At 52.3% G+C, this 15490-nt stretch overlaps 1 protein-coding gene across 1 annotated transcript in view; it reads left to right on the forward strand.

Moving 5' to 3' along the window:
* SDK2 (sidekick cell adhesion molecule 2) overlaps window positions 1–15490 on the forward strand; it is a 309169-nt gene that overhangs the window by 136376 nt on the left and 157303 nt on the right. Inside the window, exon 2 of the mRNA XM_030827794.1 lies at window positions 99–258. Coding sequence (XP_030683654.1) covers window positions 99–258 — 160 coding nt within the window. The remainder of the gene's footprint in view (window positions 1–98; window positions 259–15490) is intronic.

A 15490-nucleotide genomic window follows, 5' to 3' on the forward strand; every position in this document is an offset into this window, starting at 1 on the left:
ACCTGCTCCATCTGCCTAGGGGCCTTAGGATACTAAATGCACCAGGTCACATAGGTGAGCAAGTGATCACTGGTGGCTTTGTCTCCCTGTTTCTGCAGATGATGTGTCCCCATATTTCAAGACGGAGCCTGTGCGGACACAGGTGCACCTGGAAGGAAACCGCCTGGTGCTCACATGCATGGCCGAGGGCAGCTGGCCGCTGGAGTTCAAGTGGCTGCACAACAACAGGGAGCTGACCAAGTTCTCCCTGGAATACAGGTAAACTGCGCCTCCCCGCCCTTCCTCCTGGCTGCCAGGACCACTGCCCTGCCTTGAAGAGGGCATGGTGAGGAGGGGGTTTGTGTGACAGTGTGGGGCTCGGGGCTCCTGGGAGCCTGGAGTTCGGGAAGTGAGTGGCAAAGGCAGCCCTGCCCCGAGGTGAGATGGCTCCACCCTACTGATCCCTGCAGAGGATGGCTGGGTTGTGGACCAGGGGAGCTGCCTGGACAGGATGGTCTGTACCACAGTGCATAGGAGCAGAGGTGGTGTTGGGCACAGGGACTCACTAACAGCAGCTGTGGCTGTGGCTGTGGCTGTGACTGTGGCCCCCTGCTCACTCTCTCGAACCCTGCCATCTCCAGGGGACTCTTGTTGAGGGGCCTGGGTCCAATGGAGGGGTGGGGTCTGCAGCAACCCCGGATCAGTGAAGGAGGGGACATCTTCTATCTGTGGGAAATTCAGGTGGGACACAGAGATGGCCCTCTCAGGGCCTCTTGAGCTTATCTTCACTTCCTATCTGTGGCCATGCAATGGAGCTCTTGGGCCTGACTGGCCTTTCCCTGTTGGGATGTTGCCATGTGGGGAGAAAGAAGAGCAGGGAAAGAGAACAAGGTCTCAGCAAGGGTGGATCTACTGCCATCAGGGAAGCAGCCCCTCACCCAGGCCACCGTGGCCTCCAGCCTTTCCTCGCAGCCACAGACTGGGGCAGGCACTCCCTCCTTTCTGCTCTTATCCTCCCATCTCTGCCTGTTTTATTGGCTCCAACCCTGTGGCTGTTGGTTAATCCCAGGGCCTGATGTGCATAATCGCTTTTGTTGGGGAAACAAGATTGTCTTGCCCTGGGGATGTTGATACAAATCTGCCGCCAGGGATAGGCATGCAAATAAGAGGAGGGGTATAATTAATTGCTTGATCTGTCCTTCTGGAGAACCATCCTTTCCTTTAGGGAGTGTGGAGGCCAGAGTTTGGAGCGACTCCCCACCCCAGTCTTTCTGCCTTAACCCTGGACCGCACGGGCTGGTGTAGTGTGGCCACATTGGCAAAAGAAAGCCCAGGACAGGGCACCCCCTCCCCTCCTGCAGAAGGGATTGCTGGATGAGCAAGCGAGAGGTCCTGCAGGGCTGGCCACTCTGGGCCTCCGGTTCTCCAGGAAGCCCACAAGGAGACCAGAAAGCCCTCCCTGAGCAGCCCCTGCTGTGGTTTCAGTTGGGGGCCAGAGCCTCTCCTGGCCACAACCTGGCACCCCCAGGAAGTTGTGACCGTCTCTGTGAAGAGCCCCTGCATCATCTTAGACTTTGGACACACTCAAGTGGGTGACTAAGAGCATGGGATGGCATACCACGCATGCAAGTGGTGCCGGGCCTAGCCTGCCCCTGACTTCTTCTGGCAGGGAACTGGAGGCAGGAGCCAGGAGGAGGAGAGGAGAGTTTGTTCCTTATCTGGTTCAGAGCTGCTCTTCTGGGGCCCTGGCACTGCTAGGATGCAAGGGTGGGTGGTACACAGAAGCAGGTTCCAGCTCAGTGGAAGGACCAGATGGAATGGGCTGCCTTTGAAAACAGTCAGCCCTTGTCCCTGCAGGCATTCTGGGAGTGGATGGCGTCCAGCTATTGGTGGTGATGATGATGATGATGAGGTCCAGCTATTGATGATGATGATGATGACGATGATAACAATGATGATAGCAATCATAGACAATGAAAAAGAATTTATTATATGGCAGACATTATGATGTCCCACTGTGATTATCTCATTTAATCCTGCCCACAATCCTATGAGTAGTTTCAGTTATTTCCCCCATTTTACAGATAAACACACTGAAGCCCAGAGAAGTTAAAGAAATCACCTAAAGTCAGATGGTTGAGTTGGGCTTCAAATATAAGCTGTCTGACAGCAGAGTGGGAATTTTTTACCATCCACCACACTGCCTCTCATTAAAGAAGGATTGCTGCAATTGCTTCCTTAATGTGTATCCTAAGCAGTCTTTCTGCTAACCATGCTCTGCAAATTCTAGAAAACAAAGCAATAGGGAGAATGCAGATACTCCATTTTATAGCTATGTTGGGTGGAAGTTATTCAAAGGAAATAGATGAGGGTGCACTTGGGAAGCTCGTTCCTTTGCCTCCTCGCCCCTAAGAGTGTTGGATCTGGTGGCCTGGGGGCAATGCTGTGCCTGAATGCCGGTCTGATCAGGATTTTCCTTAAGTTAAAAACTTGCTGTGCCCCCGAGGCAAGGTCTGCACTCCTTAGAAGGGCCTTAGAACTCTTCCTGATCTGCTCCTGCTGGCATAGTCTCACCTCCTGCCACTCCTGCCAGACCAGACCATCAAGGTTCTCAGGACAGTTCTCTGCAAATTCCCTCTTCTTGGACTTTGTCCAAACTGTCCTATCCCCTCCATGGGAATATTTATATTTCCCCTTTTGGAAACTTTTTTCTCCTGCAGGGCCCAGCTCAAATTCCTTCTCTTTTAGAAAACCTTTCCTAATAATGCATGTATTCTTTTTTTTTTTTTTTTTTTTTTTGAGACAGAGTCTTGCTCTGTACCCCAGGCTGGAGTGCAGTGGTGTGATCTCGGCTCACTGCAAGCTCTGCCTCCTGGGTTCACGCCATTCTCCTGCCTCAGCCCCCCAAGTAGCTGGGACTACAAGCGCCCGCCACCACGCCCGGCTAATTTTTTGTATTTTTTTTTTTTAGTAGAGACGGTGTTTCACTGTGTTAGCCAGGATGGTCTCGATCTGCTGACCTCGTGATCCGCCCGTCTCAGCCTCCCAAAGTGCTGGGATTACAGGCATGAGCCACCGCACCCAGCCAATAATGCATGTATTCTTAATTTCTCTCTCTCTCTCTTTCCCTTTCTCTTTCTTTCTCTCTCTCTCTCACACACACATGCACACACACTGCTCCATCTCCTCTGTCATTTGTGACTGTCCAGAAAGTATGGCCTTACATATCCCCTGACACCTTTTTTGCCTTCTCATTATTTACAGAGGAGACCACAAGTGGGCCACAGAACCGAAGTCAGAGCTTCCAGAACCTTGGCAGTTCCTGGAACCTCAGGACTTAGAACCAAGAGCTTGATATTGCCAGGCCCTCTTCCCTCCAAGTCGCTCAGCTGTGCCCACCTCTGGGTTCATACTTCATGAAGTCACGAGTGACACTGAGAAGTTCAGGGCTCACAGGCTATAGCTGCCTGATTTCTGAGTAGAAGGAACTTCTCTGGAAGTTTCACTTAGAAAGTCCCAGGGAAGGATTCTGATTGGCCCAGCTCAGACCATCCCTGACCAGTCGTGGTGGGCAACAGCATGGAACACCCTGATTGGCCAGGCCTGTATCATGTGTCTACTCCAGGGCTTGAGACACCAGGATTGGCAGCCCCCACACTACAGCCACGTGGTAGGGAAGAAGGGTGAAGTTGTTAACATAAGAAGGGAAAAGGGTAGTGGATAGATAGAAGCCACCTGTGTCCCCAGCTCATAGCAGGTGCTTCTTTCTTCTCTCTTTTAATTTTGATTTTTTTCAAATCTTAGTAAAATCATTAGTACTGTAAACACCTGCATACGTGTACCACCACAATTCCTAACATTTTGCTGATTTGTGCTCTCTTACTGTCCCCCTACACACGTATACACATGCACCTTTTCTGCTGAACTATTCAAGGATTTGCTGTAGATATCATGTCACTTCACTCGTAAGTAATATTTCCTAAGAGCAAGGCATTTGCCTGCAGAACCACACATGACACAATTTTCACAGCTGGGAAATTTAACACTGATATAATACCGCTATCTAAAACGCAGCCTATATTCAAGTTTCTCCATTTGTTCCGATGGACGTACCTTTATCCCAGTGTCCTTCATGGCCATGGTTGTTGTTCTTGTTCAATGCTGGACCTAATCGGGGATCACATGTGACCTTTAGTTGCCATGAGTCTTGATACACCTTAAATCTAGAACTATTCCTTATTGTTTCTTTCCTACGTTTCATGGCTTTGGCACTTCTGAGAGTCCAGCCAGCTTTGCAGAATTTCCCTCAGTGTGGGTTTGTCCAGTTATATCCTCATGATTAAACTCATGTTAAGCCTTTTGGGAACCATATTTGTAGGTATGTGTCTTTGATGCTTCACACTAGAAGGTGCCTGATGACAATTTGCCCCATTACTGCTGATGTTAGGTTTGGTGAACTGGTCAAGGTGATGTCCACCAGATTTCCCCATTGTCAAAAGGTTGAAGTATCTTCTTCCCTTTGTTATTGATGAGTGGACTATAGAGTGATAACTTGGGACTGTGTGAATAATCTCCTTCCCAGGACTCTCCCACCCAGGGGTTTAGTATCCATTGATGAGTCTTACCCGAATCAGTTATTACTATGGTGGTTGTGATAAGGAGATTTTCTTGTATTCGTTTTACTTAGGTGGCATTCTTTTGTAAACAGCTTTCCTTTCTGACCCCCTTTAAAGTAATTTAGCATCAGTATAAACTCATGCATTATGTTTTTTTATTCAATGTGCTTTAATCCACCCATGTCATTGTTCATTTCCATACTCATCTTCACCTAAATTTGGCCAGTGGAACTCCTTCAAGCTGGAGCATGGGTCCTTTGAACATATCCCCACTAGATTCTGAACATCTCCTTGTTTTGGGCTCAACAAAATATTCCAGGTTCACCTTTTAAATAAATGCATACTGAAAACTGCATTCCATAGGAGCCTGTCCAGCTTCAGAGCCCACGGCTCTCCAACCACTGCTGGATAGTGAGGACTTCCCTGTCTTTTACAAACCCCAGGCCTCTGAGTAAGATGATAATATCCAATTTTCAGGCAGGAAAATGGCTAAATTTACTCAGCAAGTTGAGAGAAAATAAGATTAGAAGTGCTGCCATAAATTTATGTTTCCAAAGGGAGGAAAGTTTATATTCATGTCCAATCTCTGAGAGTCTTTATTCTTGGTGGGTTCTGTAGCCAAATGGGTCTGGTGTGTGTGTGTGTGTGTGTGTGTGTGCGCACTACACGAAGGCAAGCCTCTGCACCCTTCTCAGTACGTGTGACACAAATATGTGGCACAAATATGTGGGTCCACATCCATCATTGGGGTCAGAGTGAAAAGAGCATAGATGTTGAAGTCAGGCCTGCATGAAGGCCTGTTGAAGACAGGCCCCCCTGTCCCTGCTAGCTCTGTCACCTTAGGCAGAAGTGGTTAGCCACCCTGAATTTGTTTTCTCTTCTTGGAATCAGGCACAGTAATGCCTACATCAGAGAAGTATTGTAAGGAATACCTGGGATTCTATAGGTCAAGCCCACCCTGGTACAATACATGTGACAAGAATGGTACCTGTTAGGATTATTCAAGGTGTCTGTCTCGACAAGATCATGGGACATATCTGATAACAAACCCCCCAGAAAATCACGTGTGTAGGTAGCTTGTCTCCTCTGAGCGGCTACCTGGGGCTCTGTACACCTGTGCAGAACTCCTCTTAGGCCAGAGCTGTGAGAGCCCTTTGTTGGTGATAAATCTTTATCCATTTTGAAACCAGCCTTGAATTTCCAGTTTGAGAAATGAGGTGGCTCTAAGAGCTGGGAGCACAACAAGGAAACAAAACAAAATCTGACTTTAAAGAAATGAGATCCTTTCTCTCATGTGAGCAGGAGGATACTCCGTGGGAGATGCTCCTCAAGGTGTGGACACTGGCCCCACGGCCTGCCTCTCCCCTGGAATAGGCACGCAGCTTCCCAAAGTGATTCCTGGGGCATGTGCTGGGGACAGGTGGTGGGGGGAGGAAGAACACAAAACTTATTTTGATATATAGAGTCTAATGTATGGAGTCTAATGTGTCTGCTAAAATATGTGTGTGTGTGTGCATGCACATGTGTGTATGTGTTCGTGTGTGTATGATTCCCACACAGCCTTGTATGCAGGTTAACAATTAGTCACGAGCCTGTCTGAGTACAGCAGGGAGGTGTGTGTGCAACTCACATAAAAGCCATAGAGGTCAGGCCCTCTTGTGTTAGTGCTTGAGCCTCTCTCATCTGACCACTCTCAGCTCCCTCCTCTCCAGGAGCCATCTCCCAGGTTGAATCCATTCAGCTTAAGTTTACATCCGTTTCACCAGCAAGGGCAGCATGGCTGGAGACAACCCCCCTGGCTGGAGAAATGACAGTACAGAGGATGGAGATGGAGGAGGACAGAGGGAGGATGGAGGAGAGTGGAGGAAGGATGGATGGAGGATGGAGGATGGAGGAGATGGAGGGAGGATGGATGGAGGACGGAGGAGAATGGAGGGAGGATGGACAGAGGATGGAGAACTGAGGGAGGATGGAAAGAGGACGGAGGAGAACAGAGGGAGGATGGACAGAGGCTAGTGGGAGGATGAATGGAGGATGGAGGAGAATGGAGGGAGGATGGACAGAGGAGACGGAGGGAGGATGGAGGAGAATGGAGGGAGGATGGATGGAGGATGGAGGAGACGGAGGGAGGATGGAGGAGATGGAGGGAGGATGGATGGAGGATGGAGGAGAAGGGAGGGAGGATGGAGGAGATGGAGGGAGGATGGATGGAGGATGGAGGAGAATGGAGGGAGGATGGACAGAGGATGGAGGAGAGTGGAGGGAGATGGATGGAGGATGGAGGAGACGGAGGGAGGATGGATGGAGGATGGAGGAGAATGGAGGGAGGATGGATGGAGGATGGAGGAGAATGGAGGAAGGATGGACGAAGGATGGACCCTGCCACCCATCCTTGGGTCTGTGCCCTGGCAACGTCATCAACCAGATGATTTTGTCCCACCTTGGTAACACCTTCTGGCATAATTATTCTCACACTTAAAATTGAATAGGAGAAAAAAGAAAAGCAAGACGGATCACTCTCTCTCTCTCACACACACACACACACACACACACACCCACACAGATTCCCATGCATAATTGGGCACGCACACATTAATGTTTATGGAGGCTCACGGGTGCCAAGTCCTTCACAGCCATCATCTCACAACAGGTGAATCTCATTACCCTCATTATGCAAATGAAGAACCCGAAGTTCAGAAGGGGTCAGAAACTTGCCTGGGATTATCCAGAGAGTGAGTGGCAGATCCGGGAGCACTGTTGGACCTGAGTGTGCTGCCTCCTTCGCAAAGGCACACACGGTTTCCCAGCGGGCTCCTTCTGTCCCTGCCCCACATCACTGTACGTCATTCTTCTGCCCCGAGGGCCATGAAACCAGGACCCCCTTCCGAGAGGCAAGCGTGAGGGTGTGAGACCAGCTGAGGCCGAGTCCCATCCCTGGCCCATGTGGAGAAGAGCAGATGTGTGTATGGGAGGCCCAGGAGAGCCAGGTGGGCATCTGGCCGGCCCCAGGCTGGGTCCCCAGCCCCCCTGCCATGCTGAGGTCCTTGTGGTAGAGCTGTGGTGTCTGTGAACTGCATGGGCTTGGCAGCTGGGAGAAGAAAGTATATCTGAGGCAGAGAAGCCCGGCACATGTGACGGCCCCAGCAAGGGACACAAAAGCAGGGGATGCACGCGGAGCCGCTGGCAGCCTTTGAAACTCCTCAGATAAGAAGATGAAGAGAAATTCCCCAGGCCAGCGGCTTTGTCTCTGGCTTCTTTGGCCCTCTTTCTGGCCTCCCCTTAGAAGAGAGAGCAGGCGGCAGAGACGGGAAGGCAGAGGCCAGCAGGCCTTCCCAGAGGGCACGGGAGCACATGCATGGCACGGGATGAGTGCCAGGAACCGAGCCAAGCTCTTACTGGCAGCAGTTCTGGAAGACTAGTGCAATTATTACCTCTGCTTCCTAACTAGAATTCACAGCTCAGAGAGGTTCAGCAACCTACCCAAGGTCACACAGCCAGTGGCACTTTCTAAGCCACTGCAGAAGGAGAAATAGTACATTAACTCTTATTAACAAACACTCCAAATGATCACCTACCTCATGCCAGGCCCCACACCAGCGTCTTTTACTTCAGTTCTTTTGAATCCCTTAACATCAGCAACTCCTGTAAAGGAAGGCATCTTGATACATGAGGAACACAAAGGCTCAGGTTTCATCTCTTGTCCAAGATCTGAAATCATAGAGTTAAGACAAGTGCCAGGCCTTCTGCTTCCAAGCCTGGTAAAGGAACAGCAGGAGATGCCAGCGTTTGTTCATTCATCAGGCAAGGACTGGGGCCCTTCTGCCTGCCCAGCACAGAGCTAGGCAAGGAGGACAATCGGAAAGGCAGTGCCAGCCCCGCCTGCCCCGCCACCTTTGGAAATGTTTGTTCCCACTGGAGCCAGAGGTGCCCACAGGACTCTAAGTACCACGGCTGAGGAGCAACAGCAGGGGACTGAGGCCAAGTGAGCGTGGGAGTTTCAGGAAGAGGCAGGAAGGGGCGAGCAGGAGCTGGAGGAGTTTGGAGCAGCCCCTGGGAGACACAGAACTTGAGCAGTGTGGACAAACCGTGAGAGAAGGAGGTGCTCCTGTCAGGAGATGCCAGCATCCCTGGGTTACTACAATGGGTGCCGGTTGTGACCAGATACTGGGTGCTGGTGATGTGGCCCTAAATAAGACAAGAAGATCCTGGCCCCCATGTGTAGAAGAAGCACTAAATAATAGTGCAAGTGTGGGTAGATTCCAGTTTTGATGCGTGCTTTCAAGGGAAGGTAAGGTCAAACAGATTCCACTGGGGAAGTTGAGACCCAGAGAATGAGTGGAGGTAGCCAGGGCAGGGGGATGCCAAGGAATGGTCCCTGCAGCTCCATCCAAGGACCTTGTGTCTGGAGGATCTGAAAGAAGGTCCACGTGGCCAAGGAGGACACTGGGGTGAGATCAAGTAGGGGCGTTTAGCTCTCTTAGGGACTTGCATTTTCTGCCAAAAGCTATGTGGAGCCCTCGAATGGTTTTTCCCAGGGAAAGGACATGATCAGATGCTCATGTTTCAAATCTTGGCTCAGGAAGCTGGGTAAGAAGAGGGTGGAAGACAGCAGAGAGGAGGTGTGGGTCCATTCTGCTGGGAGGGGCGGCTGGGCCCTCTTGGTGGGAGCGGATGGGTCTGAGATGCATTGAGGAGGGGTAACTGGTGGGACGTGAGGCTCTGCTGGCCATGCAGGAGAGGGAGGAAGATGGGCACTGAGGTGGTTGATGAAGGAATCCCAGGCGGAGAAGGAGCTTTCTGGGAAGATACTGTACTGAGTTTTGGATGCTGGAAAGGGATGTCCAACAGGCAACTAGAAGAAAAGTCTGAAGATACTAATTTAGGACTCACTGGTGTTGACATGGCAGGATGAGAGAATGAACATAGCATCAGAGGAAAGGGCTCTGTGGTCCCAGCAGGCCATATATGAGGGAGTTGGAAACCAGCCTGGCAGAACAAAACCTAGAGGCTGGGTGGGAGAGGGGAAGCCTGGAGATTGCAGTGTCTTGGGAGGAAAGAGGTTGTATTCTTGGTTTAGGAACGACCAACTGTGTCAACCGCTGCTGGATTCTAAAATCATGAGCTCAGGCTGGGGGCGGTGGCTCACGCCTATAATCCCAGCACTTTGGGAGGCCAAGGTGGGTGGATCACCTGATGTCAGGAGCTTGAGACCAGCCTGGCCAACATGGTGAAACCCCCGTCTCTACTAAAAATACAAAAGTTAGCCAGGTGTGGTAGCTCGTGCTTGTAAGGCCAGCTACTTGGGAGGCTGAGGCAGGAGAATTACTTGAACCTGGGAGGCAGAGGTTGCAGTGAGCCAAGATCGCACCACTACATTCCAGCCTAGGTGACAAAGCGAGACCCCAGCTCAAAACATAAATAAAAACAAATAAATAAATCATCAGCTCAATTTAGGGACATAGAAGTCTGGTGACCTTCAGGAGGGGGAGGATGGGGCAAGTTGAGGAGTGAGAGAGGGATGAGCAAGTCGGGGCAGAGAGTGGAGGGGAATCCTCATAGGCAAGTAGGAATCAAGAATTGGAGACTGGAAGGGGCATGACAGGTTGAGCCAGTTGCCCCAGGAAGTGGGAGACACGGCTGACCCAAGATGGCAGAGGTAGGACCTGGGATGCCAGGAAGAATCTTCTCGGATACATCCAGCAGGCAGTGGACAGTCTCGAAAGGATTTTGGTTGAGGGAGTACAAGACCCTGTATCACCGGGTCCTGTCCATCTCTCCAGCCTCCTCTCTCACTAACTCCCTTCGCTAGTGGGCAGAACGCATTGTGCACCCATGGTCTCTGCTCTTTCATGCCCTTGTGCCCATGCCCACCTCTGTCCTCCACCTCTACCGTCCTCTCACGCCTCTGCTACCTGGCAAACCCTTGTTTATCTTCCCAGATCCAGCCCCAGCATCCCCCCTTGTGATGTCCAGTCCTGCCCCTGACTCGCTGTGTGCCTTTGAGCAAACTGCTTAATCCCTGCCTTGGTTGCCTAGTCTGGAAAATGGGAATAAGACCAGTAGCTACCTCCTAGGGTGGCTAGGAATGTCATGCAAGATGAAGCGTGCAGAAGAGTGTCTGGTCACAGATGGCTCTATCAATGGAAAGGATGGTCTGAGAGCCACCAAGGGCATGACGCTGACTCCTACCCAGCAGGGCAGGCTCCTCCCACCTCACTCTTCCTAGCCACGGTTCCTTCCCACCCTCCTGGGAAGTCAAGGTTCCTTTTCCTCAGTGAAGCTAGATCCTATCTGCCTGTTCCCGCCCTTTGGAGATTTACTCCAATTTGGCCATGAGCTTGGACATCTTGTCTGAAAATTGAAGGCTGATGGTGAGAAAACTGAAGTACAGGAATTAGTTATGATGGGCATAAATTGAATTTTAATAGAGATGTACGTGGCATGGAGCCAGTGTACTCAGGCAGAGGGAAGGTAGTAATTAAAAGTTAACGAGTTTGGAAATGGTGAAATCCTCAGGGAGGAATGGGAGAGGTAGGCTGGGAGGAGAAGCAGGCTGTCCTTCTCCCGACCTGAGGCCAGCTCCTCCCACTCCTGAGGATTGGGGAAGGTGGTGAGGCTGAAGGGACCCCATCTGCACACATAGCACACACGTGCACACACACACACACACGGGGCAGGCCTCCAATATCCAACAGCGGGGCAGAGGGCGAGGCAGGGGTATCACTGTTTGAGGACCCTCAGGCCACAGCTTTATGCTGCCTGGGAGGAAGGCACCAGCTAGAAACAGCTAGAGCAGGGCTTCTCAGCCTCTGCACTGCTGACATGGGAGGATGGAAACTTCTTTGTTGGAGGGTGGGAGTCTGTCATGTGTGATGCAAGGTGTTAAGAGGCAGCCCTGGCCTATAACCCCTGGATCCCAATAGATACCTTCTGGATGTGACAGCCAAAAATGTCTCCAGATGCTGCCACCTGTGTCCTGGGGCAACAGCACCCCCATTGAGAACCATGGCCTACAGTGAGGTGCCGGCATCCCGCGGACTCTCCCAGCTGGAGCCAAGCTGCCCTTCTGTGCGTAGGTGCCCTGGCACATGGGGTCAGGGGCCTGGCATGGAAGGAAGGGGTGAAGAGCTGGCTGGCCACCCCTCGCTCCCTCTTGTGGGTCCCTCCAGCCCCCCTTTTTCATAACAATTCAAGTAGAAGGTGCTTCCTGCTGCACGGGCCACCTTCCTTGATGCTCTTTTGGATCCTCAGCCTGGGGCAGGTATAACACCTCCACTGCGCAAAGAAGTCAGAGGCTCAGAGAGAATGATTTACTCCCACCTTCTCTCATCAGTCCTGTTAAAACCATTAGCCAAGAGGTTGAGGCTACTGGTGCAAGAGGACACGGGGTGGTGCTCCTTACGACCTGCTTCCCACAGATGCACGTGGTCCTGCACACAGCCCGTCCCCCAACCCTGGCCTGGGAGGCCCCCTCCTGCTTTAGGACAGGTTCTTCCTGACATGAGGGGCCCGAGTGCGGCCTCAGGATTTGCTAGTCAGTAGCAGGGAAAGCCAGCGTGGTGGCAGATGGGAGGGAGAGAGGCAGCAGGGAGCATCCCCAAGGGTCAGGGCTGGTGCTGGGCAGTGAGAGGCACAGCTGGCTCCTCCTGCCTCGGGTTGACAACCTCGCAATAATTATGTCAATTAAGACTAATAAGTTCAAAGTGTAAGGGGAAAGGCGGAAAAAAGATGCAAAAGTCTCTCAAACCGTGGCTGGCTTGGTTTCCATAGCAACCTGTTTGCTCACACTCTCCGTAACGGGTCCTGGCTTGGGGAGAAAATGGGTCCCCAACTCCCGAGGAAGCTAGAGATGGACGATGGATGTGGCCTCGCTGGATCTGGGCTGAGGGCACCGGTGCAGGGGGCAGGCAGGGGAAACTAGGAGCTATGAGAGAGTCACGCAGCCACAGAACACCTCAGCTGGCATCCAGGCCAAGCCCTGTTTTGCAGGGGGGACATGGTGGCCCTGAGTGGAAATGACTCCTTGGGGGACACGGCATGAGTTCACATCAGAATTAAAATTCAGACCCAGGCCCCCTGAGTCTCCGTGCAGTGCTGCTTGGATCTCACTGGGCTCCCTAGCTTCTCAGCATCCTGGCGTGATCAGAGGCAAAGGTGCCAACATCAATTTCACTCAATGTCATTTCCCTGGTCAGGCTGGGCACCTGGGAACAGGCGAGGGACTCACCGTGTCAGGTATGGGAACTTTGCCAGGCCCGGCATCCCCAGGTCACAGGTTCTGTCCTCACCTCTCTCTTCTGATGGGATGTTTGCAGAGTTCCCTCGATGTCCTTGTTTGGTTGCAGGATCACACAAGGACGTCACAGCCCACAGAGAGCTGTAGGTGGGACGGGGAGGACATTTCCATGAAACTGTGGAGCTCTCTGAAGCTGGGGCAGGCAGGGAGGTGCTGCTGTCTCTCAGAGGCACTCTGTGTGCCCATGCACAGCTCTGGACGTCCATCCATGGTCCACAGAGCATGACCCCACACACAGCCGTGCACAGCATGCCTTCATTAGTGTTCATGCATTTAATTCTCACAAGGAGGGCTGTGAGGATCCAAAACACCTATTGCTTTGCTTTTACTTAATACAAAACACTTAATGCTTCCCATTTTATAGATACAGAAACTGAGGCCCAGAGAGGTAAAGTGACAAGTCCAGGGTCACACTGCAAATTAGGGGTGAGCTAGGGATGTGGACCTGCCACCAGCTCCCCTGCACGGAACAGTCTGGAATGCACAGGTGCGCGCACACACAGCCACACCCTCACTTCTTCCTGTCATCTCCTCCTACTTCCCAGCAACGGATGCATTTCCATGGCCCATCCTGGCAGCCCTGGGGCCCCGCAGGCCACATCCGCCCGGACTCCCCAATGTGCCGCACAGAACATGCAAATGAAGCGCTCGCCGCCGCCTTTAATGAAAGGCTCCCGAGGAAAGCTCTTCTCTGATGAACTGAGGCTATTTATTTCCACCACAAGGAAATTTAACATGCAAATTAGGAAGGGTTTGATCATTCATCACCTGTGATTGACATATTTGAATCTGGCCTGAATCCCTGGTAACGGGTGCACAGACATGAGCGCAGGCCATGTGTGGCCCACAGTCCTTGGGGAAGGGAGGGTGGTCTCCATCGGAGGCACATATGTTTTTTATCTGGGATGGTTCAGTGCATGGAAATGAGAATTCATTCTTTCTCCCCACACAGCTGGGCTGGAGACCCCGCTTACCCTGAGAATCTCCCGCTTTCCACCCCCTCCCAGGTCCTCCTGCGCTCGGCCTTGGCTCTCAGCCAGGACACAGAAACTAATTAGATCTTGACTCAGTTATGCGCTCAGGCAGGCAAATGGTCTAGACAGACGCCTGGGGAGTTGGTAATGACCCCTGCTTCCTGGGGGCTGCCGTGGCGCCCGACTCCCCCTCCCCCCCGGAGCCCATTCATAGGATTCCTCAGTGTGGGAGGATGCAGGTACCCCTCCCCTGTGTCTTTGTTCCCCTGAAGAGGAATATCTGCAGTGGGCCATTTGGCAGGGGAGCTGGGGTTTCTGACTTACCAGTCCAGTCTTCTCCCAGGGTCGCCCAAGTCCCCTGCAGTGGCAGAGACTCCTCCTGGGAGGGGGTTGAAAATAGGGGTTTGGGCTCTAACTGGCAGCCCCTGGGGGCTGAGAGATGCTGGTGTGTTCTGCAACTCAAGATAAACAGAAAGCATAGGTAGGGGGTTCCAGGCACTGGTGGGCTCACAGACAGCTGGAGAAGGAAGAAGCCATTCTTTCTGCAGAATGAAGGCTAGTGACTAAGAGAGACAGTCTCCCCGGGGAGATAGGTCCCTGGAGGCCAACCCACAGCGCATCCACAGGCTCCAGCCACCACGGCACTCAAACACCATGGGGCCCGGGAGTGCAGAGTGAGGTCCTGCCTGCAGGAGCGTGCTGGCCATGCCACAGATAGCTACTCTGGTCAGCTACCTACTGCTGCTTAGGAAACCAACTCAGCACTTGGTGGCTTAAACAACTGGGATAATTATTCCCCCCTGTCTCTCCTGGGCTCGCCATGAAGTTGTGCCCATCTGGCAGTTGGCTTGGGCTGGGCTTGGTGGGGACAGCTGGGTGCGGGATCTCTTTCTCCACGTGGTTTCTCCTCCTTGGTAGCATGGTGGGCCACCATGGTGTTGGGGCCGTGATCTTAGAGGGTGAATGTAGAAGCTACAAGGACCACATTCTGTCAATGAAAGCAAGTCATGAAGCCGGCCCAGATTTTGGGAGTGGGGAAATGGACTCCACATCCTGATGGGGGTCGCTGTAAAATATCAGAGCCATGCTCCTCAGTCTCCTCCTGGCCTCCTCTCAGATCTGGCCGTTACCCCAAAGCCCACACCGATCACCTTTTCTAGATGGCAGCTCGCAGGCGGGTCCCCAGGGCTTCATTAGCACGGTTCTGGTCCAATTCTCCCACTTGGTATGTCTGAAGGCACCCACAAGGGTGACTTTGGAAAACCCAGAGAGAATGGGCAAGGATTGGAACTGAGTCATGGAGGACAAAGAGCAGAAAGCTCAGAGCTAGTGGGACTGAGTCTGGGACCTGCTGCCTGTGATCTGAGCAGATGTTGAGAAAGGCAGAGAGAGGGGCCATGCGCAGTGGCTCACACTTGCAAGCACAGAGACCTGTGCAACATAGCGAGACCTCGTCTCTACTAAAAATAAAAATGTTAGCTGGGTATAGTGGTGCGCGCCTGTAGTCCCAGTTCCTTGGGAGGTTGAGGTGGGAGGATCGCTTGAGCCCAGGCGGTCAAGGCTGCAGCGAGCCATGATCGTGCCACTGTACTCCAGCCTGGGTGGCAGAGCAAGACCCTGTCTCA

This window comes from Nomascus leucogenys, chromosome 14 (assembly GCF_006542625.1).
Source record: "Nomascus leucogenys isolate Asia chromosome 14, Asia_NLE_v1, whole genome shotgun sequence".
NCBI lineage: Eukaryota > Metazoa > Chordata > Mammalia > Primates > Hylobatidae > Nomascus > Nomascus leucogenys.